The 21,430-nt window shown below is 45.2% G+C and overlaps 2 protein-coding genes across 3 annotated transcripts in view; both read right to left on the bottom strand.

Annotated features, from left to right (window-relative positions):
- Positions 1 to 1,522: 1,522 nt before the first annotated feature.
- On the bottom strand, positions 1,523 to 12,574 carry Bub3 (BUB3 mitotic checkpoint protein). Its single transcript, XM_051145445.1, has 8 exons — positions 12,430 to 12,574; positions 11,989 to 12,183; positions 11,301 to 11,370; positions 9,903 to 10,054; positions 6,971 to 7,129; positions 4,702 to 4,879; positions 4,358 to 4,574; positions 1,523 to 2,148 (listed from the first exon to the last, which is right to left on the bottom strand). The coding sequence occupies exons 2-8, from the start codon at positions 12,181 to 12,183 to the stop codon at positions 2,139 to 2,141; spliced, it is 981 nt and encodes a 326-aa protein (XP_051001402.1). The 5' UTR covers positions 12,430 to 12,574; the 3' UTR covers positions 1,523 to 2,138.
- Positions 12,575 to 16,672: 4,098 nt separating this feature from the next.
- Hmx2 (H6 family homeobox 2) overlaps positions 16,673 to 21,430 on the bottom strand; it is a 7,373-nt gene continuing 2,615 nt past the window's right edge. The window contains exons 2-3 of one of the 2 annotated variants that reach the window (XM_051147009.1): positions 18,224 to 18,492; positions 16,673 to 17,365 (exon numbers count right to left, since the gene is read on the bottom strand). In XM_051147009.1, coding sequence (XP_051002966.1) covers positions 16,812 to 17,365; positions 18,224 to 18,491 — 822 coding nt within the window. In that variant the 5' untranslated portion in view covers position 18,492 and the 3' untranslated portion in view covers positions 16,673 to 16,811. Of the gene's footprint in view, positions 17,366 to 18,223; positions 18,585 to 21,430 lie in introns of those variants that run through there. The other variant, XM_051147008.1, reaches the window with a different exon arrangement.

Raw genomic sequence — 21,430 nt, 5'->3', positions numbered from 1 at the left:
GACTCTTGCTTTTTATATTTTGTCTTGTTTTGTTTTTTGAGACAAGACTTCTCTGTGTAACAGCCCTGGTAGTCCTAGACTCGCTCATGGAGATCTACCTGCCTGCACCACAACCACCAGACTTCTCTATGTCTTTTTTTAAAAGGCCTGTAAGCTGGGCATGATAGTGTACACCTTTAGTCCCAACCCTCAGAGGCAGTCCAGCCTGTCCTTAGATCAAGGCTTTATTTCACGGGGAACAGGGATGCACAGCAAACATCTTTCTGTTTCTGCAGTGGGACTCAGTATCAAATGTTCATCTCATCTAATTACTAGGACTGATTCTAAGTGAAGGGCAGCCCCACCCTGTTCTAAGAATACTTTACAGTCAATGCCATCCTCCTGACAGCTGAAGAGTCTAGACTACTGACAGGATATCAGGAGAACTGGAAATACTATGAGACTCCAAGACGGCACATTACATGCGTCACTGTTTTTGTTGTTGAATTCTGCAAGACATTAAGCAGTTTCTGAAAGTTATAGATGACAATGCATTTATTGTAAAGTAATGTCAAGACATCATGACCAGGTCTAAACTTAGGGGACATACATACACACACACACACACACCACCCCACGTACAGAAAGGATAAATTTGACCAAATCTTAGTCTGTCATATGCTACCTTGTACTCAGCTAAAACACAAGTCATCATTCTCCGAGACAAAAGATTTAGGAAAAGGACTGGATGTGAAACATTCAGCCAAAAGACCCTGAGAGCAGAACCAGTCAGCAGAAAGTCAGGGTGAGGAAACATTTACAACATGGGTAAGAAAAGCCATTGAAAATGTCAATGTTGGATTGGAGAGATGGGTCAGAGGTTAAGGGCACTGGCTGCTCTTCCAGAGGTCCTGAGTTCAATTCCCAGCAACCACTTGGGAACTAGCTCCAGTTCTAGGAAATTCAATGCCTTCTTCTGGCATCCCAGTGTACTGCACACTGCTAATGCACAGACATACATGCAGACAAACACCCAAACATACAAAATAAAAATCAAGAAAATCTCAAAAAGAAAAAGAAAGGCAATGCCAAGGGAACTACACTGGGAACCTGGAGGTAAAGGTAGCTGTAATGAACAGACAAACTGACAGGGTGAGTGGCACACGTAGTATGCAGCGGGGCCAGGGAGACATTTTGTTTTAAGGAACAGGGACATCTCAATGGAACCATCAGAAGACGTTCTCTCATACCATTTCAAATACAAGACCATAACATGGCTTTAATTTGGTCACCTTTAACAATCCCACATTCTACATGTTTGCAATTTATGCTCTGCTCTCAATCAAGTGGTTATGGCTTTAGAAAGCATACAATCACACCACAGGACCAATGCCAACAGTCACCTCCTGGCTCTTAGACCATTTACCATCCCAAGGGCTTCATTTTGATGTCGCCGTTGATAGCTAAGTGCAGAGGGGCCTCTCTGTCTGCAGAGGACAACATAGCACAGGGATGCACGAACTCTACAGTACTGGCGTTGTTAGCAGTCATGCCAGAGATGCCCAGAGACATCTGTACCCATCCTGAGTGAAGCTACAGAGCTGGCTCACAGGCCTCACCGACCCTCCAAAGGAACATGAGCAGAATGGCTGAATAAACCTATGTAGATTACTTTATCTGGGGCTGCCTCCCCAGTGTACAAGAGCAGACATAAATAAACGAGACAGTACATTTAAAGGTCAAATGCCACCCTCAATATGCCCTTAACGAAGAACATTTTGCCTAAGAGAAGCCTCATTAATGTGCTAAATGATAATTACCAAAATCTTTTTAAAACTCCAACTTTTAGAAGTTCCAAATCTCTCATTTATTAGACAGCAGAAAAATAGAACAGTTTTAGACTGTGCTACAAGGAGCTAGAACATAAACAGCAACAGGGCTTGCTTAGGAGCAGGAGACTGTCAGACTATTATACAAGGGCACAAAGCTCCCCACCCCGAACAGTTACAGAATACACAGAGACATTTCTGTTATGACAGGAAACATAGAAATCCACACACTAGACCGAGGGTCCAATGACTACAAGCAGCCCTTAGGGGAAGCATGTGTTTGTAGAAGCAGACAAAGCCTTCCACAGAGAAACCACTTTCACCAGATGACTATGTGGACCTGCAATGAAAGAAACACAGTTAAAGATGTGCTGAAACATCACACTAATTTTTCACTGAAAATCTTACAAAATAAAAATAAGATTTCTCCATAACAAAGAATTTTTTAAAAATACACTGTGGGTAAAATAATCTTCATAAAGGCCTAAGTCCTATTCAGAGATGCACATTTACAAATAATAGCATTAAAATAACAAGTCTGACAACAGACACACTAGAACTACTTAAGACAGGCCACGCTAAGTTCGTGTTCTGCTACAAGACATTACATCAAAATGACTCTCATTCTCACTGTAATTTTTTCTTTTTAACCTTTAATCACCAGCGGCTGGGCAACTGAAATGGACATGAGAACTATATAAATGTCAGAGAAATATGTAAACCTCATTAATGTTTCCAAAAATTCATTTAGAGATAGAAACAGGTCCAGATAGATGCCTGTCTAAATGTACTGCAATTACGTTACAATGACTTTCCCAAATGCACAGATATGCTCTGTCTTTTCTCAGCTCATTACTGACTCAAACAATTTGCCCTTCTGGGATCAATTGTTTGCTAATAAATAATTGTTTACAGTCACAAAATGATGTTAGGAGCTTTTCTTATTAGTTTTCCTTCTGCACCCTAATAAGATTGAAAACTAGCTGATTCCCAAGAGTCTAACCTTAACCTCGCTTTGTTTAACAGCCCAGGAAATGATGAACCATCTGCTTCAGAAAATAATGGACGGCCAAGAGGAAATATTGTTTAATTGTAGATTAACCTCCTCGTGAGGCAGTCTGAAGCAGCTTTCGAATTACCAACTATCACCAGCAAAGACATCAATGGCTCAAGAGCCTTTTCCTCTACCGTTTAAGGTCCAGAAAGAACACAAAGGGGTTTTTATTACTTCTATTTACAAACATTTATTTCCATAGCAGAAACAAAATCCAAGGTCAAAACTGATTCTCAAAAGGGCAGTCAGTGCCCTCAGATCTTGTTTGCCCAAAAACCTCTTAATGTAGTAAACCATCAAACCATCTCATGCACTTAAGAAAGTTTTCCTTGGAGGAGAACCTATAAAAACCTTTTCCATTGGTTTCAGATCTAAAAATATTGAAATTAGCATTTGCCTGGTCTCTTTGTTAATAGTTACAAATCCATCACTAGGGACCAGTTGCTTTATTATCATCAACATGGCACTTAAGTATATGGAATTTGTCAAGAACATAATAACCTACAAGTTCAAATGAAAAACAAAACTAAACAAAAACAAACAAACAAAACAAAACAAAACAGCGTGAGATCAAAATGGCCAGCCAGGACAAGAAAAATAAAAGTGACAGACTAGATGCCAGCACGGACGGCTCTTTATCCAACTGGCTCCACAGTCAAACTGTAAAAGCACATATATTTCTCCTTGTTAAATGCTCTGCTCCTATAGAGGTCCCACAAATTTAGCAAGAGGACTTCAGAAAATTACAGAGGCCCGCAGGCCCCATGTACTATCTCACAAGCATTCGCTAAGGATCTCCTTCTAGGACCTGAGCACAGGGTAAGGGACAGGACAAGACACACGGGGAAGGCACTGCACAGGCACAGTGTCACATGTGCCAAAGCCTGTGCATCCTCACAGCCTACAAGAGGCCACGGGGTAAAAGGCTTTGTCCTGCTGCTGCCCAACGCGTAGATGGCCCCTTGCAGACAACAGCTAGAACCTACAGCCGGCCTAGGGACATTTCAAAAGGAAGGAAATTTGCTATGCTAGGCAAAGGCCACATTACTCTGGGTTTCCAGCAAGACCCAAGGGTCACTCACGTCTGGTGATATTACAGAAACAATCTCTGGACAGGGAAGGTTTCTTTGGCAGTTCAAATTCTTAAATATCTTAAATAGAATTCACTAAAATAAATTATTCTTGAATTCCTCAACTTAATTTTGAAGCAATGAGCTAGTTGTGCCTCCAGAGCCAGATAATAGAGCCTATTCAGGAAGGAGAAGAGCTTGACATTCTTCTCCACAGAACAACGAGGCGCAGTTTTACCCATCAGACCGTCTATCAACCCACGGATATTGAAAGCTTGGGAGAACAAGATATGATCAACTCCAACCCTGCAGTCAGCTGTAATATCGAGCAGGCATCAACAAAGCTATTCATAAATTTAGAAAAATTAATAAGTCCTGGGTTGAATGCAAGAAAAGGCTTCTCAATCCAGGTGAAGCGCACTCACTTGGGCTTTGTTTCTGCATCTGTCACTTGGCGAATGAAGATACCATCTTCAGGATGCTCCGTGTCATCCATTTCATACATATATGACGATGCTATTGCAAGCGTAGTTCCGTCATTACTGAAGGCAAGGGAAGCGATGCTGGTGGGGTAACGGTGGAACTGGCACAGACGCTTTTTGTTAAACGGGTCCCAAATATTTACAAATCCATCAGAACCACCTGAAAACAATGTAAGTAGTTAAACCTCTTCATGCTCTCTAAGCAAACAGAAACTCGTAGGACTCTGCCTGAACATAAGCAGTTCACAATCTTAAAACCGAGCTCAGGCCTGTGTGTCACACCTCACCTGTGGCAAATGTGTTGTGGATATTGTGAAAGGAGATGGCGTTGACTGGGTAAATCTGCTCAATGTTGTTTTCCTTTAGCCTGTGACACTTGAAGGCGTACTTCTTCTTCTGAACCTCAGGGCTTGGGTCCAAGTACTCCACAGCCACTCGGCCTTCAATAGAGCTCAACACATAACCCTGCAAGAGAGAAGAGGACCAAAATGGCAACAGCTGCCTTCCAGAGAGTACACGAGGTCCCCAATTTTACCCACAAAGACGACTAGCTCAGAAACGGAAGTTCAGCCAAGTTTAATAACGGGTCGGAGCTGCACCAACATGCATGACACCTCTACACACAGCTGAGAACAGCAACAGCTGCTTTGTAGGAATGGTGCCGCCCTCTCTTGCTTTCTCCACAATACCAGCATCTAACACACTGCAACCAAAATGACTTGTCAAATCGAAACAAGAATTTTTAAGTTTTAGTATCCTTCAGTTTCCTGCCCTGAAGGGGACTCCCATCTACTCCCTCAGGAAGACCTCCTCTCCACCTTAACTCTAAGCAGCAGTCCCCATCAGGAGGGCGGGAGCACTAGTGCAGTCCCAGCTCAGCCGAGCAGCCTCATGTTTACTACAGCAAGTCAGGTCTGAATGAGACAGACTGTGAGTTTCAAACCATTCCTCCTCTCCCTTTGAAATAACATGTTTTTTAAAAGATAATGCAATGAATATGAAACTTATGCTTTTTACATCTTCACATTTTGGCCAAGAAGTTAAAAAAAATTTATTCCCCAAAACTGCTTATAGAAAATGAATTTAATAAAATCTAATTTTAAAATTATTTGTGTGCATGCGCGTGTGTGCAGGCACTTGTGTGTGGAGGTCAGAAGACAACTTTCAGGAGTCAATTCTCTCCTTCTGCCATGGGGTCCCAGGGATAGAATGCAGGTCCTCAGGCTTGAGAGCAAGTACCTTTGCCCACTGAGGTGTCTCCTTTTTTTTTTTTCTTTCTTTCTTTCTTTCTTTTTTTTAAAATAAAATCTTGCTTTAAGTATCCATTATAAAAGCAAAGATACCAGCAATCGGGAGGCAGAGGCAGAGGCAGGCGGATCGCTGTGAGTTCGAGGCCAGCCTGGTCTACAAAGTGAGTCCAGGACAGTCAAGGCTAACACGGAGAAACCCTGTCTCGAAAAACCAAAAAAAAAAAAAAAAAAATAATAATAATAATAATAATAATAATAATAATTAAAAGCAAAGATAATCTTATAGAAAAAATGTAAATATAAAATATTTATATAAGATATATATTTTTTTGTAATGTGAGCATGTTTTAGTCACATCTAAACTTCTGTTAAGTTTCATTAACTACAGCTCCTTGCCTTCAATACTTCACTTCTTTAAAATTGGCATCACCACTTGAGGCTCCAGGTGAGACAAAGGGTAAGAGAACTGACTTCCTGTTTCATTTTCTACAGCAGCTAAAGCACAGGCCTGATGCCAAATGCATCTAGTGCTTTAAGTGAACTTTCCCTCTTTAAAAAAAGATGCCTACAGCAGTTCACCTCACAACCAACAGTGTCTCATTTTATAGCCTACAAGGGGCTTGAACTCACAATCTTCCAGCTTCCAACTCCTAAGTACTAGGGCTATAGGACTATGCCACCAAGGCTAACCTCCCCTCATAGTTTCATAGGACTGCTAATGAGAGGAGCTTACTAACTTTCTAGTAACAATGGAAGGAGACCCACTCAGTACATCCTGAGTTAGTCACCATGCATGAGACACTGCCTAATCTCAGTGGCGTTCTTATAGAAAAAAGATAAAGAAAAAATTCAAAGCTCTATTGTTAAGTGAGAGAAACAACTCTGCTAATATTATGATTAAAAAACACAACGACCAACATCGAAACATACACATCTGCAAGCGCAGCACTGGAGGAGCTGAGGCAAAGTAGTGGACCAAAGAGACCAAAACAAAATAACAACAGCAGAAAGGAAAAAACAAATTCTATAAACCCAAATTTAAGCTTCAATAGTTTATCAAATTGAAATATGCTAAACCCTTTGATGCTGCTGCGGACTTATTAAGCATCCCACACCAAAATTAGCAGTAAAGCCTATTCAGAGAACTTGACCTCTGGAACTGAGCATCCTCCATTACTGTGGGATTAAGTTATTCTCATTTAATACAGAGCTGTCATTAAATGGCTATAGACAGCAGACCTAAAAAGCGAATATTATGTCACCACTAGTTTGAAATTCCAGAAAAGTGGGATGGGAAGAGCAGTACCTGCTTATTTGGGAATGCCCGGATGCAGCGAGTCTGGTACTTCAGGCTGGACTCCCTGCGCTGCTGCACATAGCCCATATTCCTCAAGTCCCACACCAGCACACGGCGGCCTGCTGTGCCCACAATCAGCCTGTCCCCAGACACGGACAGGGTGTACACCTATTAGGAAACATCAAAACATCATCATCTTCATCACCACTATTATTATTATTATCATCATCATCTATTTCCTGAAAAACGACAATTTGCTCCTGAAGTCCATCTTATCCTAAAGCCATGGAAAATTAGCTGAACGGGTTCCGGGAGCAGGCATCAAACTTTAAACCTTTAGTGCAGTAGCTCAGATAAACTAGCCCCACCAGATCGTCACCAAGTATAAAGTACACTCCAATCAAGCTATAGACACTTCTAAATATGAAACACTTTAAGACATTTCCCCCCAAAATGTCTTGCTTCATTTAAGATAAATGTATTAAATCCACTCAAAACACCTTTCAGAGAGCTTCTGGCTTTTGTAAAAGAACGGCTTTCATTTTTTTCTAGGACCAGACCAACTTCTCAAAACAGTCACTTGGCAACTCTAAACTCTTGGCATTTCCTGAAGGGATAGGCCTGCCTAGGAGGAGTGAAGAAAGCATCACTAAGAGGCTGCCTCATGACTCTGCGGGCATAAAAACTCAGAGGGAACGGCGAGGAGAGCTGTCCTGCAAATAGTAAAGCTATCCTTGGGCTCTGATGTCATGTTCAATATTCCAAATGAAGCTCAGCTTTAGGGAAAAGAAAAAACAAAAAAACAAAAAAAGCTTAGGATCACTTTAATCCCCCAAAGTACCTATTTTTCTCTCTCATAATATCTTTTCTTCCGTATTTACGCTCCCACAAAAATTCCTTCAGAGGAAACCATAAATTTCCTGCGAGCAGATCATCTGTGGGCTTAGTGGCAAATACAATGTTAATAGACACCAGAGGGAGTGAATTCATGAAAGAGCAGCAAAAAGTGTCTTAGAGTCATTTCTCTAAGATCTAGACTTGAGATCTGTAACCAAGGTTGCTGTTGATCTCAACTCCGCAGAATTGCTATTAAAAATGTACAGAACCCATGATACAGTAAGAATCCCCTTTAACCCTCAATGACCAAGCCATATAGTTGATAATTACACGAATGTTAACTACAGATCACCAGCCAAAGAACCAAGGCACGTAACAGCACAACACCCAAAACGCAGCTACTACAACCTGACTGTCAAGTTCAACGGCTAATGCAACTGAGGGAAAAATAAGAATCTAAAAATCCGAAGTATTAATGATTGCCATCTTTAAATATGAATACTGTAATGTTTATTCAGAAAGTCAATGTTTTCTCAAAAAAAGGAAAAAAAAGAAAGAAAATTAATCTAAGATATATGAAGTAATAAACTTAAAAAAAAAAAACAGAAAGAAATCAATTTATCGTGGTACAATTGTATCAGGAATTTTACCTTAAATCTTTACTATACAGGTGACACACAAGCTTCCACAACTGCTTTCTATCCCCACTAACCATAAATCAAGGAAAACCACTGTCATGCTACTGACTGGGTATATACATTTATCAAAGAAAGTATTAAAAAAGGTGACATAATGAACCTTGCTGAACCAATAAGCAGCTTGACTCAGTGTGGCTGTCCATTATATGATATTCTGTCAGCAATTTATCACAGTTCTTAACATGCTACATACAACCATAAATCAAAACTAGAAACAATGCAATTATTTTATTCTGAACAAAGGTCTTGCCAGGAGTAGAGCCGACTGTGACGTGACAAAAGTAATGGCTCTTTGGCCTCACTGCTGCGTGTAATGACAGCTAACAGGACCGAAGCGTAGATTTACACTAGGGAGCTGGACACTGGTGAAGAATGCCTTTAAACTCCTAAGACAATCCATCTTTTAAATTAACTACCACCTGATAAAAGCCTGGTGAGGATACAGCTTAAATATGCTTATCAAACAAATTAAGAAATTAGAATACACAAAGTTGGTTTTAAAAGCTCCATTGACAGGAGGGAGAATTAGGTCATCTAGTCCTGAGTGGTCAACCAGAAACACACATGTAGAAATAAGAAACACTAAATGGAGTCGGTAGCTTGTGTGTGTGCACGTGTGTAAAACAGCAATAATTGATGAGAGACCATGAAGCTGAGAATGAGTGGAGGTTAGAGAGGGAAGAGGAAGGGGTGGAAAAGATGTAAATACAGCGTACTCAAGTATGAAATTCTCAAAAAAGCAAATTTAAAGCAATCATAGAAGTAAATGTTTTGATAATTCAAAGGTAGAGATTGCAAAACTGGACTGAAAAAACAAACTCTTAAGACCCAACTGTGGTCCTGTTTATGGGAAATATAATTCCAATTCAAAAGTGTTTAAAAGCTTCGTCTACTACACAAGCCTTCAAACTACATCGGTCAGCATTTAAACGCACACGGAGACAGAAGCCAGAAAGCACAGCTCTCTCACTAAAGCTGAAATGATACCTAACCCTTTTCATTCTCAGCTGTCAATTCAAATGACACCCCAAGTCGCAATTCAAAATGAGTGCTGCTCCATCTCATTTTCTGGTTTGGGATGTCAAACCACATTTAAGATAGCCAGTCTCTGCAAATGGCTTCTGTGAACAGGTAGTGAGTTATTTCCCAGACCTAAGACCTAAATTAGCATCAACAAGACATGGAGTGAGGAATCTAAGCTTGGGCTCGCCAGCCCAAGTTTAACTGACAGGAAAAGATGACCAAACTTTAAAAGTCAATTCCCTTCACGCTAAAGCATTTCTATGTAGTTAGGTTTCTAAAACAGACTGCCAATTCTTAATCTGTTCAACAGCGTATTCATCAAACGTACACCAAAACAAATGACCCAATGCGTGCAGCATCCCCGATGAATATAAAAACCCTACCTTTTCCGGCTGGGAGAAGGTCCCAGCATTACAAGGAGTTCTGGGATCCCACAGTTTAACTGTTTGATCCCAACTTCCTGTAACCATGACGTTTACCTCCGGACAGTATTCAACACATCTGATAGGGGCATCGTGAGTTCCAACAAGATTTTCTATTGCCAAGAAAAAAGAAATAAAAACAACAGTCAGCTTTACTATCTCATAGGCTACCTCAGGTGAACTAACTAACAGGACCGTCAGCTGAGATGGATCTTCCTCGGTCAGTCAACTCCAGAAAAACGTCTGCATGGAGAACAATCCACAACTGCAAAGTGCCCCGGTCCTCTCTAAATCAGCTGCCTCGAATTTCAACCTGTGTTAAGATGGTGTGTGCTTATCAACCTGATCCTAGACTTTATAAGAAAACTGGTTTAACTCTGTACCGTTGTGTGTAGTACCAGGCTTGGTACATTGTAGGAGCTCAGGAAGTACTTGTTGACTGAACAAATGGGTGGAGAGCTTCGGTTCCCTGTACCCCCAACAACACTTATCTTCACATTAAGCCAAAGCTAGTAAGAAACAGTTACTTGGTTCCCACAATAGGGTCAAATTTCTACTACATAAGTTCTTTCCTGTCAGTTCACTTTCAATCTTCACAGTCTCTCATTTGTTCATTCAGTTAACATCTATTAAGCACCTACTATGTGCCAAAGCCCATGTGACATAAAGATGCAAGGATGAATAACAGGACTGGGGATATAGCTCAGGCATATACATTACATGCAAAAAATTACTTTCCTACAATAAAACACCATTCTTTCTCCTCAAAATAGTCTCATATAGTTTATGCTGGTCTCAAACTGACTAGTAGCTGAGGCTGGCCTTGAATTTTTGATCCTCCTGCCTCCCCCTCCCTCCCTCCCTCAAGTGCTGGGATTACAGGAACACCACCACCCCCAGCTCTGACATCTTCCCATCCTTCAACTCAGCAACTGAGATACAGTCTCTTGCTAAGAATACAAAACCATCACTAAGATAAATATGATCGGTTACTGTGCTGTATTTTTACAGTGCACTTTTCCTCTAGTTTGTGAAGAGCTCACCCAAAACTATCAACAGTCCTGGGAAATCCTGACAAATCACAGACCATAGGATCCAGTCCACTTCTAAAGGCTTTTAAAGATGATGGTCCAATGTTAAAGTGGTGCTTCTGGTAAACACTTCAGACAGTGCTGGAAACGAGCTTTGCGGCAAAAATACATCCTCCATTTGTGGGAACTTATTCCAATTTTAAAAGCCTATTATCTAAGCCACTTTTCACCTTCACCTAAGCATCAAAAACAACTCTCTTCCTAAATAAGCATTTCTACACTAATGCACTAGCAAAGAAAAACTGATAAAATGTGGCCATATTATTACCTTGATCAGTGTTCAAATCATGCATTTTCAGTTGATGATCTAACCCTCCACTCCAGGCATGCGTTGGATCCTACAAAGTAAGGTTTTGGTTCAGTTTTTTGTTGTTGTTCTTTGTTTTGGGATTTTGGGGGGGGGGGTTTGGTTTAGGTTTTGGGGGATGGGGTCTCACTACATAGCCCTGGCTGGCCTCAAAACTCAAGAGACCCCTTGGGGTTAAAGGCATGGCCACCACACCCGCCCCCCTTAAGTTTTGAGCCATTTCGAAATTACAAAGCTTTAGCAAGTATTTCAAAATTGCTATCTCTACAGGCAACTGTTTGGGTAACCAAAATGCAAGTAAGTGATCGCCTAAAAGGAAGCAAATATCAAGATGGACACCAGCAGCTACAACTAGACGTTTATTCCTTTTATTAAGATGACTAAATTCGTCATGTTGCTCATTTCAAATACAAGTCTCTTATGTCCAAAAAGTGTATCCAAGTCCGAACTTGAAAAAGGAGGACTGAAATTGCCATGAAAGGAGAAATAAAAACAAACCGTGGTAGTGTAGGCTCAATGCCGGGGAAAAGGGAAGCATTCCAGAACACATATGAACTGTCCGAATACTCCAAACCGTGTCTGGGATGCTACTGGCCCCTCCTACGCTTAACTCAATATGGGGGCAGGAGCAGAAACTGAGTCCACCTACGTAGAAGGCGCAGTCCAGGACAGCACCAGTGTGCTGGTACTTGAGCCTCATGGAGTTGGCGGGCACATCGTAGAGGCGCACGGACGTATCCCAGGAGGAAACCAAAAGGAACTGGGAGGTGTTGGGGCTGAACTTGACCGAGGAGATGCCATCCTCGGGTGGCTGGTTCAGCTTAAATTCGTTCGAACCCGTCATCTGCAGAACAAATGCTTAGTCTGAGTCTCTTACCGAAGAAACAACAGGGCCCGCCCGGGCCTGCGCCTGCGCAAAGCGGAGGTCCGCCTTGCTCCAGACCGGCCGCCTTCCCGCTCCCGCCGAGCTCCACCCGGCCCGCCAGTCCCCAAATAATACACAATGAACGCCAACCGGAATCCCCTGTGCACCAGCCCGCCGGCTGCAGACCACGGACCCCGCTCCACTCGCCCTTGCGCGGCCCCCTACCTCGTGTTCGCTTAAGCAACGTTTCTGCACCGGCCACTACCGCCCAGCTTCCCTCCTAGCACTCGCAGGCTGCGCAGAGAAGGCGGGGAGGAAGCTCCGCAGCAGGCCTATCATTGGCTGATTTCGAACGCCAACGTCTCAATTTTGGCAGATGATTGGTCTGATCAACTGCCTTCTACTCATCCTGTTCCGGCTCAAAGGGAAACCGCGGTTTTTTCCGTTCACGGGATCTCTTAATGCCTCTACGCAGAGGTTACGTCGCTGACGCTGCAGAAAGAAAACTACAACTGCCAAGTATGCTCAGGCCTAGGAAGCGCTCATGCCCGCCCACAGTTCTATGCTGCATGCTGGGAGATGTAGTCTTCCTAGGGGCTGCTGCCTGACCTTCTACAGACTAGGAGGCATGAAAGATGTTTTATGTAACTCTGGTTGTGGCACCCTTCTCTGAGATCTCTCAGATAAAGAATTTCGTTTTGGTTGCTACTACTATAGAGATAAATTAATATTTTCTCTCTGGGCGTACACATATCCATAAAATTAATCCAAACTGGGCATACTGAGGGAAATAGGTTCTAGTCAAATGTGTTATTTGCTTTCATTTTGCTAGGATGTCCATCTGTGAACCAGGGTCTCATTTCCCTTGAGTTCTAGTGATTTCATAGGGACTAGCCTTTATTTCTATTATTTTATTTCTCTACAGTTATCAAGCACCTGAATGCCAGGCCTGGTAAGAGGCTTTGGGAATATGTGTTTAATCAAATTACTCATTGTTTTAAAAGACTGCCACATCCAGAAGAGTGAACATAGTAGGACAAAGATATCTGCAATGTTCTAAAGCCAAACAGAATCTTTTATGGATGTCCATCATAGGCCCTAACATTGTGGCTGTCCTCTCCCTTCCACCCTATCCTATCATACCATGGGAGCTGCAGGTTCAGTTCGCTGCATTTTCTGTTTCTGGAATCCTCCAGAAGTATGAGAATCGAAGGGGTGGGTTCAATGATGAGAAACTGTTTTGGTTCTGTGAAAGAAAAGCAGTATTTGACAAACAGTATACCATACCAAGAGTTTGTATTTAATCCTTGCTACACCTTTCCTCTGTCATCTCTTGTTGATACATTCTTTTTTATTTTTGAAATTTTGCATGAAATAGGAAGTTGCCACCAGGATTAAGCTACTTAACTTTCAAGGTACATTAATAAAATCAAATTGATCTTATGTGTGCCACAGGCTCTGAACTAAATGCACTTAAGATTCCTGATCTCTCTCTCTCTCTCTCTCTCTCTCTCTCTCTCTCTCTCTCTCTCTCTCACACACACACACACACACACACACACACACACACACACCTTTCTTCTATTATTATTATGACTAAAATATTCTGGTCTTTGCCCCTCTCCAAGTAGTTCTACCATTTGATATTCTCTCTCTCTCTCTCTCTCTCTCTCTCTCTCTCTCTCTCTCTCTCTCTCTCCTCTTTCAACAAATCAATAGCCAAGTTCAATTTTTAAAAATGCAGTGAGTTGTTTTGCATTCTAACTTTAGCAAAATAATTTTACCTCTTGACTTATTTGTTTCTGTCTCCCACTTGTTTATTTAATTCTATTAGTGTTTCCAGATTCTGAGCATAAATTACCTGCTAATAAAATCTAAGCGTATTTCATTATCCCATGTGTGTATGATTCAGGTCCCTCTGGCCATGCAGTTGCAGCCCAACTCTATTTGAGTTTTAAGAAACGTCAATCTTTTAAATCAAGTTTAGAGCCTGAAAGGAGATGGACTATTTTGCTGATTATTCAAATGAATTGATAGACTTGAGATAGGAAATCTGGCAACAGTAGAGTCTTGAACATTTCATAACCCAAACATGTGTGTGTGTGTGTGTGTGTAATATTCAGTTACCTGTTGAAAAAACTCCTACAAACTCATTGCAATGTTGGGTCTCCTGTCACAGCTGATGTCTAGGTGAGTAAAGAAAGTCAAATATATAGCATATGACAACTGGGGAAAAATGGCCATCCCCTAAAATATCAAGGACAAACTCAATTCATTAATTAAGAGCCAACCATGACTGGAGGAAGTCACTACCTATAGAGAAAGCCAGCCTAAAGTGAATATGGTGACACAATACTGTTAAGTCCACCATCAAATTGTAATTTACTGGAGTAATTTTGTAATTTACAAACTTGTTTGAACAGAATAATTCTTTACAAGATGTTCCTCCAAAGTAATTTGGCATTTTTTTTTTTTTTCCTGTGTGGAATGTTCAAAGAATGCTGCCAGGGAAAGAATGCAAAGAGTTCATCTAGAGTGACAACTTCAGTGGCATAAAATACACATATTCAATAAATAAGAAGGGAACTGATAGGCCTCTTTGTGGTCTCCATTTGGCCACCCCAAATTTAGTGTAGGTTCGCAGCATGTGTTAGAGCCCCAGCAAATACTTATGGACGTGAACACAGCTAAAAATAAAATAAACGCAAGCGAACCAACCTAGTATCGTCTGGTGCGTTCTTGAGTAGCAGCCATCTGACGTCACCTTGGAGTAGTTGCTGGTTTTATAAAATATAGTGTGATAAGAAGAAAATGGGCAATATCAAAGCAAATCTCTTTGGTGAGGCATTTTACACGGAATGATATGGGTCGTGTAAACATTTGCATTCTGTGTATTTCTGCAACATGCAAATCATTTCGATGCCTCTTAGCTCAAAGAAACAGGTCCCTCGGGCACAGGTTGTCTTCCGAAGAAAGAAATAGTGCTTTGGCTGGCTCCTAGCTCCTAGCTCTTTGCACCTGGTCAACCACTGAAGGGACCTGCAGCCTCCTCCAAGCTCCTGCATCCGTCTCTGCCCTTTAACAAGAAACAGGTGTCTGCTATCAAACTGGAGAGAAAGAGAACTGTGGCTGCGATTTGCATGATCCTGGCGCTGACGTTCTCCGCCTGCGTGGAGGCAGGTGTCTGAGCACCACAGTCTTCAGGGTTCAATTCAGAAACAGCCGGTGCGTTGTTGGCCAGTGTTCCAACCATTTAGCCACTAACAATGCAAATTTAACAACTATAAAAAGAGTATAGGGAAGCGCCTGGGCCACCTGCTCCACGAATCCCTCCATCGAAATGTGGCCTTTAGGCATTGCTTCCCGCTCTGCGCAGAACAAGCAACTGGTCAGCGGCCAGAGAACTGTGCAGGGCTGGGGCTGGCTGCAGGCGGGTCGCATAGGGCTCCGAAGAAACCCTGAGCGGACGCTTTCTCACACACCACGTCTTACTCTGCGCAGGAGGACGCCACGAGCACTACTCAGCTCTGTCCATTCCTGCATGCCCACTTTCTGTCTAGTTCCCCCCCCAACAAAAACAAAAACAAAAATAAAAACCGATCCTAGTACCAAGGAGATGTTCAACTCCTTGCCTGACTTGACTCATTCCCAGAGGCAGCCCAGTCAACAGCCAGGCTTCTAGCTTTGTCTTTCTCCGCGCGGGCTCGGTATCTGGATTCCAACCTGGAGTGCGCCCCAACCCGCACATCCGGATCCTGGGAACTGTGCTGTTCCAGTAAAGAACTCCAGTCACGTGCCGCCTTGACAGCCCTGCGACCCTAACCTTTAACTTCTGAGCCCGACCCCATTCTCACCTGGTGAGAGCAGGACCGGGGGAGGAGGGGGACGACGACACTGAACCTTGCCCGTTCTGACACTAAAAATGCCAGAAACCCCCTCTGTGCTTTGTCTCCCGGGACAATTAATCCCTCTAAAGTTAGCAACCATGTTTAAAACGTTTTATTTATTTTTTTCCTCTTTAAAAATATTTACAGATCTGCGCTCTCCTCATCTCACCCGTCCTCAAGATGAAGGGAATGAAAAGACGTGATTAGTTCAATGACCAAAGTTCTAGTGGGCTCGGCTTGGCTAAGCGTGTGTCTTTTTACACTCTCTCTCTCTCTCTCTCTCTCTCTCTCTCTCTCTCTCTCTCTCTCTCTCTCTCACACACACACACACACACACGTGTTTACATGGGAGAAAGACTATCCTGTTTTGTTGATGTTTTCTGACATTTTTCTTGCTACCAGCCAAAATTGACCTAGCCAAAATTCATTTTCCCACCACCACCCGAAATTTTCCCTTTCCGAGAAATAGTTTTTAAACTTGTATTGGTTTGGTTTTGTGTGGAAAGCAGGTGTTCCGGCGTGAGGAATGCAAATAAATACCAGAAACAAACAAACAAACAAAAAGTAGGGAAGAGGCCATAAATAAGACATAACGAATACACATGGTGTATTTCTTAATATTTCTGGACACGGGCTGCTCTGCTTTGGAACCCTGGGAAGGATGCTGCCCGCGCCCAGCTATGCTGGAACCTGCAGCCAGCCAGGGGCACCCCGGGCGTATCAGTAGTCAAGCTTGTTGTACAGGTTGTAGAGCGGTAAGGCGGAGAGATTGCTGCTAGGGTAGTAGAGCGGAGCCGGGAAGGCGAGCGAGCGCGGCACCGGCACTCGCAGCAGTGAACTGTCCCGAAACACCAGCGGCATGCCCACGAGAGTCTGCGCCGACGCGTGTGCCATGTTAGCCGCCTCCAGCTCGGCGGAGAGCTGCCGCTTCCACTTGTTGCGGCGGTTCTGGAACCAAGTCTTAACCTGGGTCTCGGTGAGCTGCAGGCTGGAGGCTAGGCAGGCGCGCTCGGAGCTGCTCAGGTAGCGTTTCATGTCGAAGGTGGACTCGAGCTGGTATACCTGGCTGCGGGAGAAGACTGTGCGCGTCTTCTTCTTGGCCGCTGCGGTCTGCCGCTCAGCACCGCCGTCCCGCGGCCTTTCCGGGCCAGGAGAAGGCGAACCGGGCGGCAAGAGCCTCTCCTTCTCTTCCTTAAAGTCCGGGTGAGAAGGAGAAAGGAACGGCGCGCGTTCCGAGCCCGTAGGCCCTGCGCCTCCGCTGCCCTTGGGGGTACCTGGGGAGTAAGGACAAACACAGTGACCTTGGAGTTGACACTCCTAGGAGACGCTCAGCTCTTCCCAGGACAAGAAGGTTTTGCCGACGCCTGCATTCTTGGGTTCCTATTTCCAATTCCTTCCTTGTCTACCGTCCTGCTAGCGCCCAGAGTTCAGAGCTTCGGCCTTACAGGGCAACAGAAGAGGGTCACAGATAAGCCGAGCTTGAGCGTCTCTACTCCCAGTCTTATAAAAATATAGATGGTAAACAGGTCTGGAATTAGGACGTTAACATCATTTTTTAAAGGTGATTTTGGGTTTGTAAGAACTGAGCTTTATAAGGTGGCCGTTTACAGGCCGTTTTCTTTGGAAGTCAAGCTGAAGACTAGCCTCGGTTCTCCATTACCAAGCTGTTTTAAAGCGGAACCCTCTCTGAAACGCACCACTGTCCACCATTTTAGGGTACTAATAACTTTGAGAAGGGACCAAGAGAGAGAAAAGACTCAAAGAGACTGCAGGACAGACAGAACACCCAGACCAGACCTGCAGAACTCAACTCAGGACAGAACGTACTCCGTGTGCGAAAACACTCTGGCCAGCATAGCGTACCGCCCGCAGAGTTCTTAGCCCACCCCAATTCACCCTCCTTCCAACCTTGTCTGCCCCAAAACGCCCCCAATATTCCTCTACTTCTCCCTAGCGCCGGCCCTTCCGGCCCTTCCGAAGAGGCACCACTGGTACCTAGTCCCCTCCCCTTGGCCTGGGCCCCCAGAAGCCCGGCTGAGACCGGAGGATGCCCTGTTCCGGACTCTCCGATATGCTCACACCGCGTTGGCTCACGCTCTTTCGTAGCCAGACTCCGGACGTGCGATCCTTACCCAGGCAAGGGAAAGGGATGGGGGGATGGTGCTTAGGGCTTGGCTCCTTGGGGCCGTGCGGATCTGGGCAGAAGCAAGCGGGAGCTTTCCAGCCTTCCTCCGGCTCCTCCTCCTCCGAGGACACAGACAAGCTGCGTTTCCTGGCTGGCCACCCGGCGGGCTCCCGCGGTGCCTCGGAGGGGCCCCCGCCCAGGATGGACTGGATGGTGAAGCTGGAGACGCCACTGGCAGCCGGACATCCCTTCCCCACATCTTCCTTGCTGCCCATCCTGGGTTCATAAGAAATCGGAGGAAACCAAGAACTCCCTTTAGAGCCGGTCTGGGTGGAAGGTGGTGCGGGCAAGCAGGCGGGGGGGGGGGGCGGGAGGGGTGGTAAAGGGAGGGGGCTACGAGGCTGGCGAGGCTTCCCCCTTCTGCTCCAGGACGAGCAGGCACCGGACCGCTGCTTGCGGGTCCCTGCCGGCCTGGCTCTTGGTGAGGCCGCCCAGCCCCGGTGCCAATGTCCCTTCCTCGCTTGCCAACTCCACCGGTCTCGGGGCGACGTGGAGGCTGCGCGGCCTCATTTGCATAGAGGTTACCCGACCGCGGCCAATCGCAGCGCCGCGAAGCGGCCCCGGAATTTTTTAAAAAGCTGAGGCCAAGCACACCGCACTGGGAAGCTCCCGGAGCACTCCTAGTACCGGACCTGCATCCATTCTATCTAGCTCGGGGCATCTGCTCCGCCCCACCCCCCTCGGCAAGGCAGATTAGATTGCAGCCTGATTCCCCAATATTTCTCTACCCTGACTTGAACCCCTGTCTCTCCAGAAACGAGGACAGCGCCGGGCTTCGAGCGGGTGGGACTCTCTAGTATCCAAGATACTCCCCAGAGGCTGCTGCCACCTTTGCCGAGCCCTCAACCCCTTCCAGCCTCTGAGGAACAGGCAGAGTTATGCGTCTCCCGCCACGTTGGGGTAAAGTATTTTAACAGTTTCAGGCTCAGAAAGATGCCAGAATATGGGTAGTGGCTAGAGACCCAGGAGCAAAGAACTTCAGCAGCTATCCACCTGCAGACCTCACTGGCTAAAGGGGCCACAGAATTTTGGAAACGAAGTAGCCCTACACTTCCCAAGATTCCATTTCGCTTTCCAACCCCACTATTTGGTCTGGCTAAGTTGAACATATCCGATCCCAGTAGAGGCATCTCCGCCCTCTGTCAAACTCCTTAGTGTCTTCAGCACCCTTTCTCCTGTTGTGGAGTTGTGTCAGCTAGAGGTGGAAAAGTGCCAAAAACAAAAACAAAACCAACAAACAAAAACATAAGCCCTCGCAAGGCAGGATAGTTATTTCCTAAACCTTGACGGAACACCACACAGCTCGCCTTCCCACGCTGCAACCAAACTCAATTTTAAAAATGTATTTTGTTAGTAAATATTGGCAGTCTCAACATTGCTACGTTGCTTCTGGGAGGAAGAGAAGTGGGTAGCTGTGGGGACGTTTTTGAATTGGGCAGGATCCTGGTCAAACATAGGCAGGACGTCTTTGGGCAAGATATGTCGACTTCCCAAACCTATTTTTGTCCCATCCCTAAAACTGAAGTGTTGATTTCCTTTCGGAGGTCAAAGTGGAGCTCAATAAAACCTGGCTCTTCCCCTCTTTCTTGTGGCCTCCTTCTGAGCCCCTGACTCTTAACTTGTTTAAACCACTGGGCACCTGTTACCTGATCTAGATTCATCCCAGCGCAAGCAAAAGCATCTCAGACGACAGTTACCCACGCAAGCTTTTTGGAAAGGAGCGAGGCCCAAGGTACCCCAGTCAAACCACCCTCGTGGCTGCAGCCTTGAGGTCTTAGGAGCCCTGTTTCTTAGATACACCCGAGATGAGCCAAGAGTGAAGAGTGAATGTAGAATCGGTCCCCGCAAATGTCCAGACTGCACCATGACGGTGCAGTTCCTTGCCTGCACCACTCCCGGGTTATTGAGTAAAGCGCTTATAATATCATTAGCCTCGGTGAGTTACCGACTGCGGCCCTGCCCGTGGCAGAACTCTCCCTACTTAACTCCTCAAAGGGCTCGTTAATGGGCTAATTGATTAGGGGTCGGTGCCGCAGCCGGGACAGGGGCAGGGGAGGGAGCTGAGGGCCAGGAGGCTGTGCGCCCAAGCCCGGGAGGCTGGCGAGGGGCAGGTGCCGGCCTCCGTCACCGCATTAACCTCTTCAGGGCTCTGCGGCGGGGTCGAGACACATTACAAATGGTCAGCTTTAATCATGGTGTCAGCTCATTAACCCGGAAGGACCCGACGCTGAAATACAATTTGTGGCGTCCTGCTCTTCTGCGCGGCCAAGGCACAAGCTCCCAGGCCTCATCACAGCGGGTCCAGCGCGCTCCCGCGGAGGAAGAGAGGGAGATTCCAGAGAAAAAAATGTTCAACTCATTCACTAACCCTTGGCTTCTCAAAAGCACCCTCCCTGGGGGCGACGTCGTTGTGGCTAGAGCCAAATCAATACCACAAGAGGACTGTCTGGCCAACTTGAGGGTCAGGGCCAGCTACACCGTTCGAAGGAAAGTCGGAGAGTGGAGGAGCAAGAAGTTTGTTGAACCGTTCTGAGCTAGAAAGTATCTGAGCTATGCAAATGTTGGAGGGCAGCTCGGGCTACTTCATTTTAACCACAGCAAATGTGACTCAGATCTTTACTGCCGTTGTACAGAGGTAGAAACTCCGGGTCTGGAAAATAAAGAATCTAAGCCAAGTAGGGGAAACAAGCTTGATGCTCCAGACGGTTTCCCGGCCACCACTTCACTCTTGGAAGAGGATAAAAAAGAGAAGCAGGCGCTGCAATCAGTTTGGAGAATAGCTAGAAGGAAGTGTAAGAGGACCCTCGGGAGGAGCTGGGAGGAGCGAGTGGAGGGCCCAAACAGGTATGGGGTCAAGCGCTGGAGGAGTCGACCCCTATCAATGCAGGGACTATGGGAGGTGGCTTCTGAGGTGAGTCTCAGAGCAGAGACCAATAGGGCTCAATACTAGGGAGGCAAGTCCAACCAAGACCTCTAAACCAGTAAGCTATGAAACCTCATGAGACCGCACTTCCCTCAAGCTGATTCAGGAAGTCAAAGGGAACTATTTGGCCTGGCCTGTTCCTCTACTCAAACCGAGGGTGCTGCCAACACAGGGCTGCTTTCTTCGAGCCCAAACCAGCTTATCTAAAACCTGTTCACCCACGTGCATCAA

The sequence above is a fragment of the Acomys russatus genome, chromosome 5, assembly GCF_903995435.1.
Source record: "Acomys russatus chromosome 5, mAcoRus1.1, whole genome shotgun sequence".
In the NCBI taxonomy this organism is placed as follows: Eukaryota; Metazoa; Chordata; class Mammalia; order Rodentia; family Muridae; genus Acomys; species Acomys russatus.
The sequence above is the reverse complement of the archived record's forward strand: the minus strand, read 5'-3'. Positions and strand labels throughout refer to the sequence as shown.

Bases quoted from the DNA above. Each gene is read 5' to 3' on its own strand.
- Bub3 (XM_051145445.1), bottom strand. From the start codon at position 12,183: ATGACGGGTTCGAACGAATTTAAGCTGAACCAGCCACCCGAGGATGGC. The intron at 7,130-9,902 runs GTAGGGTTTTTA...GTTTCCTAATAG, and splicing joins CCTTCTCCCAGCCGGAAAAG to GTGTACACCCTGTCCGTGTC. The intron at 4,575-4,701 runs GTGAGGTGTGAC...CATTGTTTTCAG, and splicing joins CCACAACACATTTGCCACAG to GTGGTTCTGATGGATTTGTA.